Raw genomic sequence first — 14,907 nt, 5'->3', positions numbered from 1 at the left:
TCTTGGTGACGGTTCCCATTATCTTTATGGGGATGTGAGGCATCGGAATATCATCCCAAAAATGCCACTGCCTTCTTCTGAGTGCTGAACGCAGAATATTTCAAGTGACGAATCTCCTCATTCTTCACGATACTGCTTCCTAAATTAATGCGAGCGCTATCAGAAAGCACCTGCCAAGGTGAAAATAAAAGGTAGCGGAACACCGACCATAGGTCTATGATCAGTTCGCCAAAATGAAAGAGCCATGGAAAAAGTATCCATTATAAGAGTAGAAATTATCTACCCTCAAGAGAGGATACTTCGAGGCATGAATAGAAATGGACGGGCTGATGGTGTAATAAGCTTTGCAATCACTTGCCTGAAGATGGTAGACAAGTCATGTGGTTATATTGAGGTATAAAAAGTGGATAAACCTATGGAAATAAATGTCTTTCCAGAATTATCAATCTTTTGCCACTACTGTTTATTCAAACTTGTGTTTTGAGAAGTTAGTACCATGCATTATCAAATTTATATTAATTCAGAACTCGTACTAAATGACAGAAATGAGCATGTGTAAAAGCAGCAGTTCCGAGGTGCTATCGTTCTAAAAAGTTATCATATTCATTCCCAAATGCTGCCAATTCAAAATAGAAGTGTAATTTCAAAGTAGAAGATGGAGTTGGCTGTAAAGAAGCTCGGTCCATAACGCTGAACTAGAATTTGGGAAATAGAGGTCAGCGACTACGATAGATGAGATGTGAGTATTTCTTTCCACTCCAAAATTTCTCAGGTTCGACTTTTGGTTCAATCAAAAATTTAAAAAGAAATACGACACAGCTGTAATATAGAAGAGATTGTACAGGAATGTCTGAAAATCAATATACGTACTTTTACTAAAGTCCACCTCTTGCATAAATCTTGCTTGAGAGGGTTGTAACAGTAATCCTAAAGAAAAGAATACTACAGTAATTAACAAATAATAGTACAGCAAAGCTTGTTGTAACTTATCGAAAACATTTCCACGTGGCTTAAGGAGAAATCGTTTGAATTTATTAGAAATCGATTAATAAATAAGCAAAGGCAAAAAAGATAATGTTTATTAGAAAATTTACTTGCACAGCCGGGGTACAACGTATTTCGGTGGGTGTCTGGAACGCAATCACGGTCTTTTGAATTCAATCGTTACAGATATTTCTTAAAACATTTATTTATATAGCCGTTAAAATTTTTTTCTGTGGATGTCTGGATTGTGGCATACGGCCTCTTGGCTTCAATCGTTATAGATGCTTATTATAAAATTTATTTGCGCAGCCGTTAAAATTGTGTTTGTGGCTGTCTGGATTGTGGTGCAAGGTCTTTTGGCTTGAACCGTTATTGAATTTATTATAAAAGGTATTCGCAAAACTGTTCAGTACCGCCACGGCACTGAATTATTAAAGTAAGCTCAAAGGTTAGGACTTATCATAAGGAAACTTATTTTAAGACTTCTAATTTAAACTCATAATACATATTTAGACCCATTTCACAAAAATTCAAATTTAAGACCGTAGTTAAGGAGAAAAGTACATTGTGTTATCATTACCGAGATCGTGCCTTGGAGAATGATCATGTTAAGAAATACAAATAATAAGCAGAGCATTGAACCAATTAATCTATTTTATTCAATTTTGGACTTAAGTTCTAGGTTAATTAATAAGTTACAAAAATGAGTAAAAGTACATATATTGAGAAAACATCATATTTTTCATAAGTAAGGGGTACCCCAAAAATACCTAGTGTTTTATCCTGGCACAGAAACCGTCCTTTACATTTTTATCTAGCATTATCATTTCATCACAATGAATAAGGTTTCTTAAGGATCCACTCATACCTTACTGATATTTTCAATAACAGACCATCAGCTAATTTATTTTCATTAATACCGACATCAGGAAAAGGAAACAGAAGAAAATCTATCTGCCGATTCATTCGAAGCCCTTTTACATTTAATCAGATTAACTTTAAATTAAGAATATTAAGAAAAGGTTAGACTAACCAAAATATATAGAAAGAAAAAAGACTTATCTAGATGAAGCAAGCTAGACGACGACACTCAGCTCGAGGACGGGAACCTCACAACAGCACGCTTATGTCGCTATTCGCTAAAACTATTTGGCTTACAACATTTATAATAAACATATTTCTTATAATAATAACTATATTTCTTAATTTAATACCTCATTCTAAACCAGTGTTTCTTTCACTATGCCCCACCTAATCCACTCTACAATTCTTATGCCCCCATAGCACATACATAATTTTTAATATTCAAAAATTGAAATAGTCACAAAAAGAAACTTTAATGATAGGTTTTAGGAAGAAATTCCTAAGCATTTCATCAATGAATATAGCGAAAATTCTTTATAATAAAATATTTAAAAAGCGCCGCCATTTAAAAATATTTTTGCGTATGCATACGCAAAAATTAGTCTTTAATGGGAATAGAAATCGAAATTTCGAAAAATTTAAACTTCTTGAAGATAATTTGGAAATTTGAACGTCCTTTGTCACATTAAACTCTGGACGAGTCCATTTTCGAATTGCCCCCTTAACAATCGAACTTCCCACCTGCGTGGCATGGGCCCCGCGTTGGAAAACACTGTTCTAAACAGAAATATTTTTTAAAAAAATTATTTGGCTTGGAATATTTTTTGCTGGCTTTGGTTATTGGCTTGGAATACTGTTCTCAGGACTCCATTTCTCTTTTCCTTCATTGCGTTTCTTCCACAAAAAGAGCTAAATTATTTTGATAATTGGATGAAAGAAAAACCCTTTTAGTACTATATTTATAGGACGTTTATTTACCTATGTGAATATTCTGTTAAATAACAAAAATTTTCGTTTTGAACTAAAATCTTTCGAAAATTAACACAATCATAGTTCCAAATTAGTTCCAAATTGTTACTTAATCTGTAATACTGAATGAATAGTTATAGTTAACTCTCTTTCATCATTATTCCTCCATTGAGAAATTACAATTTTATAACATTTTTTAAGGTATAAATTTAAATTAGCTCTCTTACACTGCACAGTTTCAATAGATTTAAATAATTATACTAAGGTAAAAATATCGTATACTTTGTTTCATTTTTGATTAATGTGAATCTGTTGTTTTAAATATTTATGCATTTCCTAAACGCATTTTTCTGTACTCGTAACAATTAGAGTAACAATTTAATATAGTTTTACACAGTTTATTATGCAAAATCATAACAAATTTGCATGAATTATTAATTCCACTTCATAAAACCATTATTGCTATCAAAGCTCTTTTATGGAAAATCTGTATTACTCACTTTTGAGAATATATACTACACTATAACCTTCACAGCAATACTTAAATACTGTTAGTAGCTCATACGGTAAACTGAATAAAGGTCAGCTGTTTATGTGTAACTTCACAAATTCTTTTATTTAATTAACACATATGGGGAGTAAACACTTATTGCATACTGACATGAATGATAGCTTCAAAAATTAATGTACAATAAATGAAGATAAATTTTAAAATTATTATTAAGAACGAAGCGATTATCGCCAACAAAAATACTAGAGATGCATGAACTTAAGCACGAAGAAAATCAATGATGATTCTTTGCTTGCTATAGTTTTCTGCAAATATAGAAAAAAATCAGTACCATGTTTTAACTTGAGTATTTGGAATTATTTTACTATGATTTTACAGATCAATGTTTAGGATTTGGAAAGTATGTTTTAAGATAATGATGAGGTAACTTGAGATACACGCATTCTTGCTATTCTTCTCGTTTAACATAAGCATGATTTAGTTTTTCGAATTGATTTAAATAAGATTAAGGTATTATATTTCACAATGTATACTTTTAAAATATTGTTAATTTAATTTGAATTAATCTGTACAGCACAGTGCTGTACCGTTTTTAAGTGAATCAGGCACATTAAAGTATTTCATTTTTCTTTAAACTGGACTTTCTTTAAAGCTTTCATTTCAATTCTTTATTGAAATCAAAAATGATTTCAAACTGTTAAGATATCATAAAGGCTCAATACATATTTTAGTAATGATTTTATTGTTTTTTAACTAGACGGGAAATAAAGAAACAGTTGCCTTAGTACACTTTTAATTAAAGAGAAATAGATTAGTTGATTTCTTGGATATAAAAAAATAGTTTTTTTTAAATTTACTTTTGGCACAGTAAGTATGAAAACACGTTTCTGCCTTTCATTTTAGAATCTACTCAATTAAAATTAAATTTCAGTTATTAAGTTCAAATTGAAATTGGCTGTATTTAAGAAAATAAAAGTAATTCCACTACTTAATTTTGTAGGAATAAATTTACAACGTTTGTTAAAATTAAAAAATAACGAAAGCATAAAACTCCGCCTCTTACATTAAAATAAATATTTGTTCGTCCTACAGTATAATTCAGCGCAATTATACGGAGTTTTCAGAGCCTTCGATTCACTCTCCAGGAATTAGATTTCTGTTATCAAATTTCCATATAAATTTATTTGTTTATTTAAATGCGGGAAAAACTGAGGTCTGACCCAATAAAAAGATTTCCATGAAGTTATATTTTACCTTAAAATAAGTTTTCTTCCCCTGTATGACAAAGACTTTAATAAATCATTGTTTTATAATATGCGAATTTGCAAGTTATCACAATGAAATTTTAAAATTCCTTTGTGAAAGATGCCTTTTTAATTTTTTAAGCTATTTAAATAGGATTGCAAAAATTAGTATCTTTTCAATGTTTGCGTTTTGCAGGTGATACGTTAAAGCAAAATTAGATATAATTAGATTAGGTAATTAAATTAGACGTAATTAGAGGGTTAGATATAATTTTAAAGTTTCTAATAACAAAAAAAAATCTTGTTTACAGAAGTGAAATATATTAATTTAAATTAAAATAACTATTTAAAATAAAATTTATCCGTGAAGCTTAAATATACATTTCGATTTATAGTAATTTTCATTACATTTATAAAATTCTCCGCAATAGGTTTAATTTTCTTAAAATACGATTTGAAATTCTGTTACTTTATAAAATGAAGTAACTGGTGCTTTTAAGACAAATTAATATTAATTTATAGTCTTTTGTCACAAATGAAATTTAACTTCTTTCATATACAAATAACGAAGACATGCAATTTCCATATTTTTATACCATTATCGTTTAAATAATTTATATAACTATTTAAAAAATTAACACCATAAATATATTCTCTATATCTCTGAAGTAACAAATACGTTTGCATAGTTGGTTTTCATGTTTTTCGTAATATGTGAAGTGAATACGAGCTAGTTTTCCTTAGAAAGTCCTCCACAAAAGCATCTCTTGTCTTAGGTAGGCAGTCCTCGTGTGTTTTGCCGTATTCACATAATTGAGCCTAAACTAAAAATATTTTTTTCTCTAACTAAATCTCTTAATAATAACTAAATCTCTTACTTTAACAACACAACTTAAATATATTATACATAAAAGTGTGACGTAATTTACGAAAAGAAAAGATTTAATATAATAAATTTTAAAAATAATCCCAGAAAATTACATATAGGAAACGTAGAAAAGTTCAGTGTTTGAAAGTAATACGCCGTTTGTTAAGTTACAATAATTAAAAAACGTATTCTGTATAACTAGAACGTGGTTATGGAAATGTGGCCGGTCGCGGACAAAAAAGAACATTTAACCGACACGGACACTTAGTCGACACGGACGGTTAGCCGACAGGACATTTTGCTGACACAGAGAGTTAGCCGTCAAGACATTTAACTACGGGACACTTAACTATCAACACGTTTAGTCGACAGGACACAAAGCCGACAGTAACGTTTAGCTAGCACATACCCAATAATTATTCAAACTTACTATCAATTACAAATTTCTCGACTTCTCCGTAAGTTCAATATTTAAGTTATTTTTTCACTATCAGTAAAACTCATTTTTCGATTCTTAAAAATCTCATATGTATTTTTAATTATTGTGTTAATTTAGCATTGTTTGATATGTATCCATGGACCTTATAAGAAATAGACCAAGCCAAATGGGTTTTCTCACTTGCCTTGGCGTATTGCCGGCTGTCACCTTGAACACATCCGGAGGAGTAGGGATGACTTGCAGAAACTTAACAAAAATTGGCTATTGCAGCGCGTATAATTTTCAAGAAAAAGCTGGTGATAGCATTCATTTCAAAAATTAGAATTTTTAGATAGTTTTATTTTTGAAACTGAGATCGATTTTTTAAAATTTAGCATGTTTATCAAGCGTAATTAATGTTCTAAATAATATGTTACATGCTTTCAGGTTACATGCTTTCAGGTCTGGATATTTTTTAGCTTTTCCTATGCTGTAAGGAAATTTGTATCTCCTTCTTTTAAAAAATAATATTTTAAATCTGAACTAATAAAAAATTCAAACAGTTTTCTCTTACAATTTTTATGCTTTTTATTGGTGTAAATAAGTAAAAAATACTAAAATCGAAAAAATGGATTTTTTAAAGTTTTTGCTTAAAATTCTTATTTGTACTGCTTTTTTAAAAGTATATCTGAATGTTATAGCATAATATTCTACAAAGGAGTTTTATTTCAATAATATTTCTAATACATCATAGTGAGTAACACTTTTAACACTTTAATAATTTTTATGCATTTATTCTAATGTTAAAAATTGTATTTAACTGTAATAATTAATTGCGCTAGTATTTTATAGTGATTAGTTTTTTTTTAAATTTATGTCTAGTTCTGCATAAGTTTTCTTATCTATTGCTAATTTATTTTATTAACCCAAAGGGGCGGCAGCTCAGAAAAGCTATTAGTTTCGAAACGGCATTTTGCTTTGTTTCACTATAAATGTCCGTTTCACTTTGCAAACTGTTGCCACCAAATATTATCGCCCTGTATTAAATTTAAAGAAATTAAATGATAAAGAATCTGCATGAATGCATGTATGTTTTCTCGCACTGTGAAAAAAACAACAGATTTTAGAACCATAAAATTTTGAATAACGTAATCCTCCACTCGAATATGGGCACCTGGACGGCCTAATTTCGAATTTGTTTTAATCCGTTTCATATTTTGTAACTTTAACGAAGTTTTTATTAAGAAACTCAACGAGCTCAAAGCAAGCAATGGCAACCCTGTACAGAAAATAACAATCTCCAGCGCGGAAATTCTAAAGATATGTCATTTTCAAATATTTTGTGATATTGTTCTTGAATTAAATTTTATGTGGTTTACTTGCGAAGACCATGATGTTTAATAAATAAAGGTAACACGCAAAACGTTACAAAAACGCTCCTTTGGGCGTAATATAAAATTATATTCCTCAGTGCTTCCAGAGTTTATCTTTTTCTTCCCTCATTAAACTCAAAAAAGTTTATGCTCCGAATTTTATGAATTACTAAAATAAATAATAATCTTGTAATGTTAATAATTGATGATCATATAATCAAATAAATGATCGTCTTGTTATGCTATAATAATTTTAAAAACTACTGCCTGAAAATGCTCATAAAATCAAAGAAAATTAGCAGAGCTTGTTTAATTTCACCTTATTTGTTTCAAAGCATCATATGCTATCAGTATTATTTAATTTCACTTTATTTGTACACAAAAATAAGTTCATAAGTTTTGCGTTTAGAATATTTACCATATTATTAAAGTAAAGAAATTTATACAAGAATTACGCTTGAAAAAAATGCGCGAAATGCAGTAAAAAGTGCTTTTATGAGATATGTTAAATCTTGTTTGCAAAAACTGTGACTTTCATAATCTCATCACTTATACAACGTATCACATTTAATAATTAAAAACAGTTATGTGATATAAAAGCCAACGGTTTCCGTGTTAAAGTAAGCCAGATCGTCCCTACTCTTTCTTACGGACATGTGGGCGACGCACGCTCCGCCCACTGGGTTAGTCTATCTCTTATATGGTTCATGTATGTATCGTGCTGTTTGGTGTATATTGGCGAAATTGATAAAGCCCTGAAATTTCTCGTCAGGGAATATGAATGGAATTTCGAAAGGAAAAAAGAATTTTTTTAGCTAAGTACGGCGGTTACTTAATTACATTTTAATGTGAGATCTTCAAATATTATCCATAAAGCTTCTTCATTTAATCAACTGGGTTCTTTTGAACACCTGCACCTCATTAATAAGTTTTTTTGTTTACTTAATGATATTAATTTTCCAATCTCGCTCTTCCAAATGCTTTCAAATTTTTAATACCTTTACGTTTCATTACTATTTTACACATCACATCCTGTTACATTCTTTCTCTTACAAAATCGTTTGGCTCTTCCCACTAATGAAATTTTCTTTCCCTGTCATGAAAAATCTAAATAATGCAATAAAAATTATTGTTATTCTTGAATTATACTTTTTATGGAAACATATGGTGGTGAGGGTTAGTTTAACAAATATATTTTATTTTGTTATTAAAATCAATTAATAAAAAGTGAATTTTTAAGACAAGCAAAGGTATAAATTACTTGCGACCTCTATAATTTGCAGTTCATGCCTCCATTCTTGAGATAAAAATTCTGTAATATTTTATTGACCACGCCTCTCGCTTAAAATACTTACTTAGGTTAATGCTTATAGCCCTAAACTAGTGCATAATGTTTAATTTAGAAGTAAAATATTCTTTAAGTTTTTCTTTTATTCATTTTCTAGAAATTTCAGCGCTTTTTCAATTTGGCCAATGCAGATCAAACAGCACGATACATATCAAACAATGCTAAATTAACACAATAATTAATATGAGATCTTTAAAAATCGAAAAATGAATTTTACTGATAGGTGAAAAAAAATGACTTAAATATTGAACTTATGGAATAGTCGAGAAATTTTGTAATTGATAGTTTAAATAATTTTTGGGTAGTGTCAGTTAAACGTAACTGTCAGCTTAGTAACCTGTTGACTAAATGTCTTGACAGGTAAGTGTCCCGTAGCTAAATGTCCTTACGGCTAACTCTGTGTTTTGGCCAAATGTCCCGTCGGCTAACTGTCCGTGTCGGCTAAATGTCCTGTCGGCCAAGTGTCCTTGTCGGCTAAATGTCCTGTCGGCTAACTGTCCGTGTCGACTAAATGTCCTGTCGGCTAACTGTCCGTGTCGGCTAAATGTCCTGTCGGCTAAGTGTCCTTGTCGGCTAAATGTCCTGTCGGCTAACTGTCCGTGTCGGCTAAATGACCTGTCGGCTAAGTGTCCGTGTCGGCTAAATGTCCTGTAGGCTAAATGTCCTGTAGGCTAAGTGTCCGTATCGGCTAAGTGTCCTGTAGGCTAAGTGGTGTCGGTTAAGTGTCCCGTCCGCTAAGTGGTTGTCGGCCAAGTGTCACGGACCCAAGTGTGGCATCGTTTGTAAAGTGGCGCTAAGTACCACGCATGGAAATAATTATTTTGTGAATAATTTCGAAAAATAGCAGAACAAGATGAAAGTACTGCATTAAAATGCATAAAATAAATTCCTCTTTCATATTATATTTTAACATTAAAAACAACAAAAAATGAATTGTTTCTACCAAATAAAACTGACTTCAAAAATTAAAATTTCTAAGCTGTGAAACATAAATTAGAGTATATTTTTGACAATGCACTTGCTTCCGCAATCTTTGTAATACAAATAAAAGTTAATCAACAGCCAATTCATTATTTCTTTTTGTTCATAGAATTTAAATTACGCTTTTATTATTATAATTGCTGATATCATTCAAATAAATATACAATAAACAGTTTTTTCCTGAAAATGTAGCACTGACGATGTGTTCGGCGAACAGAACTAAAAAAAATGGCCGCGAAAATCCTTAAGATAAATAAACTCTTTCGTCAGTATCTCTTAATAACACTAGATGCGGTAGAATGTGAATTCATTCAGCGCAGAGTATAGTTCAAAGATTTCGAAGTACCACATCAATAAAAACACGCTATAAACTTTTAATACTTTTAATAAAACCGAAATAACTAAAACTGCAAGCTATTGCGACAAAAGAATAATTTATTTAGAAAGGTTTACTGAAACACATAGCAATGAATCGGGGGGGTCAAGAATACCTCTCATTAAAGAAGAATTGCGTGAGTAAGGTCAAGAAAGGTCAGGATGAGGAAGAGTCAGAATTTCTTGTGGTCACATTAAACGTTTGCTGTGACGAGTATGTGACATCTGTGCGACATTCACATCGACATCACAATGTGACATTTCTGCGACGTTGTACCGTGGTCACAAATGTAATGTGAAAAAATACAACACTGAGATGTCACTGTAACGTTATAGAACTAAATGTGCTATATGGGCCGATACGTCGATGGGTCGGGAACTGAGACCAGGCTGGTAGCTAGGCGATACAAAAATTTCCCGCGAGAGTCTTGCGTCTTCGAAAAGCCCCCAACTGGAAACTGGAAGTAGAATACTCCGGAGTTTAGCCGTCTAATCCATGGAATGGTCAAGAACATCACTGATTCAGCCAAGTTGAGACACTTCCGGAGAAGCACGCGATCTACGCAGACATGAAGAATATGCGGTTATTATAGCTCTGGTAAAACTAGAGCAATATTTAAACACTACTGCTGCTGGGAAATAAACTTGCCACGATTTTTCACATGTATTAGCACCTTTCAGATGGATGCTGACAGATATGGAACTCAGTGTGAATATAACGCCTCCATAACTGCTAGGTCAGACTTCATGTGTAGCAAGCCGATACTAATTTTCACGCGCGCTCACCTAGGCATGGCGTCGACCAGCTAATAAAAATTTCATTCACCTCTTTTCCTCTGGATTCTTCTAAAGAAAATTTCGTCTCGACATCTCAACTATCTCCAAGTGTATCAAAATCTGCTTCATCAAAAACTATATGCGTACGCTCTTCATCGCTGTTCCTTCAAAAGTGTGTCGCACTCAACAAGTTCTCGCAAGATCACCGAAGAAATTCGCAGATACCACAGTTTCAAAGTTTTCCTTATCACATATCAAGTACCACAATTTCCAAGTACCGCTTATCAAGCCCGATTCCCTGAACTTTCAATGGTAAGTTCGGTTCGGGAGTATAATTGAAGCTACTACACCAGTAACAGCCGAGGAAAAAGTCACCAACACCACAGACAGCCGAGGAACACGTCACCAACGCAGGAAAATTCTACGCGCGATCACACTAAACCAAGATCCCAGAAATCCAGAATTTGTCACCCCCTAAACACGAGTAAAACCACTATTCCGTCAAATCAATCAAAAAACAACATTTTGCGTAAGCGCAGCCAGTCAAAACTAGTAACCTCACATTAACCCTTGATCTTTACTGTAAAACATCACGTACTCCAACCCCGTCCCGAGCAAGTGAAAGAACAATGCAAAAAGCTTCTACAGTATTTGGCGCGTTTCCCGTACTTTGAAAATAGAATGACACAGCAAAATTTTGCTTCGCTAGCCCTCCTGATTTTACACATACAAATTATTTCTTTGTTTCACGAATTTTATAATTAAATTTAGCAAACAAAAATTAGCATAGAAGCACTGGTTTTCAGATGAATAATTTAGTGAAAAATAATAATAAAATAAAACTATTAACCCAAAGAGTAAAGAAATGAAATATATTAGGATAATTACAGTTTTCGTAAATAATTACAAATACGCTTATTACTTTTCTTATGTCGATCACTTGACATTTTTTTACATAACACAACCGCAAAAAATTGTTTCAGTGGCTGTCTAGATTCTCGTACACAGTCTTTTGGCTTCAACCGTTATAGAAGTTATTAGAAAATTTATTTTCACAACCGTTAAAATTGTTTTAGTGGCTGTCTGGATTGCATACATTGCATCTTAATGAGGTCTTATTCGTTTGCGTTGTACCATCATCTAAAATTACTTAAAAGATTATAAAAAAAGTTTTAAAATAAAAAATATTAATAATCCCGATTTCAGTTATCCTAGAGAAATAAGACTCGATATGAGTAACTAAAGATATCTGGAGACTAGAAAATTTAAGTTTCATTGCGATATAAGTGCAATGAAATTTCTTTCAATTTTGTAAGAAAAGCAATAAACATGAAAATATTAGACACTTTTGGCACTTTTCTTTTGGTGCAGAAATTAAAATACCTAACATCTCACAGTAGTGGGTGCAACTGAAATTTAATTATATCAAAATTTATGTAAAAGTTATGCTTACCGACATCATATCGATAAAACGCTGTATAAAGAATTGGAAATATCTATCCTGTAAAACAAAAAACGCCCTTTATTATATAAAAGTAAAATTTTACATTTTTCATATTCAGAAAATTAGTACAGATTCATATATCGGATTTTTTCTATTATGCAGACATAGAAACCATAGAAATCTCGATCATGTAGACTTAGAAATCTTAGAAAACGTCTAACGTCTAACATTTTATAAAAGGGAAAAAAATCTCGCTCTAGATGTTTCCCAACACATATTGAATAAGTAAATTTTTAAAAATATCAAACCATCGATTTGCAGTCTGATTAGCAAATTTTTATTATAAAAACTTTAAACATCCGCATTGAATTATCTTCTTCTAATCGCCGTTTATACATCAAATTAAACATTTTCGTTTCGTGAAACTGGGCGGTTTGTACATGAGAATTCCATAGTTCAGTTTACGAGGTTGCACAGCTTTTGATTACTGCTAGCCGATCTGTCTGATCTATTTTAATTAGCAAATTATGTTTTGCGGTGAAACGTTCATGCAGTTCTACTCTATGGTCTACATCACCAGAAAATGTCAATGGAGCGAGTTTTAAATAAATTATGAGAATTTAAGTTAAGTAGAGTGGGTTTAAATTTTCATCCTACTGTGAAGCTCTTTTGTTTCTGCCTTTCTTTAATGCTGTATTACGAAATTGATGAGTTTGGTTTGACAAAAATTGCGTTACAGACGGCGAGTAAATTAAGCTTAAAAACTGAAACTTACAAATAAATTATAATTTTGCCTGTATCATTTTTATTGCCTAGCCCTCAAAAAAGCAGAAGTTATTGTCGCTGATGTTTCAGCATATGTCAAGGGTTAACAAGTGTGTCAAGGGTTAACAAGTTATTGAGTTCTTCTAACTGGAGCTTCAGATGAATCACAACACAGAGATAGATTGGAATAATTATGTGTCAGACGTATGCGCCCAATACCTTTTTTTTTACCCTAACGTGGGGGAAAAATAAGTCAAAATGCGCCAGTATAGCTCAAAAGCGTGGCATAGCTTTAATAGAAAAGTACCTTTTCCATTATAATATTAATAATGTTTTCTTCAAAAATATGGTTTTAATGTTTTTATATGAATATAAGAATTTAATCCTCGCACGTTCCTAAGCTGATCGCATACTAAACTTATTAAATGGCGTTAGTGTCCGTCATTTGATTATTATGATAATTATAGCTATCAAAGAGGGAGAAAATGTAAGCCTCGAATCGCGAACAAATGTTCAAAAAGGAAAAAATCTTGGATGACAAATGATGTCTCAAGAAACGAAGAAGTAAGCCGGCAACAAGTGAGAAGTCATTTGATCCGTGAAATGTGTACAAAATGGAGTAAAGTGCAAAGGTTAATCTAATCTAACCTAGTGCAAAGGTTAGCACTATTACCCTGATAATTTTTAGCAAATATTATTTGCAATGACTTGCTTTAGGAACATTTAAAAACACATGCAGAACAAATATTTAATGGACCAAAGGCTCAACGATTCTCAGGCAGAGATGAACTATGTTAAGAGAAAGAGAAAAGAAAACGAAACTGAAAATCCAAACAGAGATTACATCTTATCCATTCTAGGTCAAACCATGCGTAAATGAATGACATTCTCGTGAAAAATTTCATTAGAAACAAAAGAAGTATATAAAAATAAGAAGAACAATAATAAAACAGATACATTGAATAGAATAAGAAATTAAATGCATAGATTTTACAGTGTTTCACAGCAGTGGTATTGCAAATTGAACATAATCATTGTTATTAATACCATTAATTTCAGTTGTCTACATGTACAACACCGGTTCATACCATTACGCATATTTTTAAGTAGAACATAATCATGCTAGTTATGGATATTTGTGTAGCATCAAGATGTGTATAAATGCTCGATAGAAATCAGCATAGAAGTGTACTTAAAAACAAATCTGAATGTACATAGGAACTATAATACAATACACGTGAAATAAAGGCAAAAAATATGCAAAATGCATAATAATAAATATACAAGATAAAATACATAATAACATACAAATGCCTGCATAATAAAACGCAAATGCATGCTTGATAACACAAAATATGCAAATGACATAAAGCGGATAATATAACATAAAACAAAATACATAACACTAAGTTAAAAAATATTAATACAAAATACGTGAAATTAAATAAATGGCGCTTGAAGATATATACTTTTGTTAATGGTCACAGTTTTTACCGATGATGAGAAATTCTGGCATATGTGGAAGCGAAGAAATTGTGGAAGCCTTGGACCCAGACAGACAGCAGCTACGTAATATTCTTATCGAATAGGTTTCCTTTTCAAACATAATTTTGTACCGTTTGTTTCTTCACAGTTTCTAGATACTCCGTGAACTTTCCTTCGTAAAGAATACGATAAAATTTAAATCAAGGTTTCCTATTTTTTATATGTACATTACTCAGTTAGATATAATTCTGGTTCTACATTACAAACTTTTCTAAGAAATAATTTGTAATACGCGAACAGAGTAATTCACTTTACATTTATTTCTATCTAGAGAAATCTGTTTCAGTTTACGAATATTTCGGATGACGGACTATCTTCAGGAAGAAATTTAGTTCAAGAGTCAAGTTTCAGTGTACTAGGTAATAAGAGGTTACCCACTCTCACGAGAGCATCTCATTCGGAGTTTAAGGAAAGGATGCTCTCCTGAGACAACAAAATTTA

General features: G+C 31.6%; 1 protein-coding gene across 3 annotated transcripts in view; it reads right to left on the bottom strand.

The window, feature by feature from the left end:
* The window catches only part of LOC118204708 (uncharacterized), an 85,156-nt gene that overhangs the window by 34,917 nt on the left and 35,332 nt on the right, over positions 1–14,907 (bottom strand). For all 3 annotated transcript variants that reach the window (XM_035377007.2, XM_035377009.2, XM_035377008.2), the window contains exons 4-5: positions 12,166–12,213; positions 871–927 (exon numbers count right to left, since the gene is read on the bottom strand). In XM_035377007.2, coding sequence (XP_035232898.1) covers positions 871–927; positions 12,166–12,213 — 105 coding nt within the window. The remainder of the gene's footprint in view (positions 1–870; positions 928–12,165; positions 12,214–14,907) is intronic.

Source organism: Stegodyphus dumicola, chromosome 6 (genome assembly GCF_044657685.1).
Source record: "Stegodyphus dumicola isolate Sdum_Otavi_A_Nest chromosome 6, ASM4465768v1".
Lineage (NCBI taxonomy): Eukaryota > Metazoa > Arthropoda > Arachnida > Araneae > Eresidae > Stegodyphus > Stegodyphus dumicola.
The sequence above is the reverse complement of the archived record's forward strand: the minus strand, read 5'-3'. Positions and strand labels throughout refer to the sequence as shown.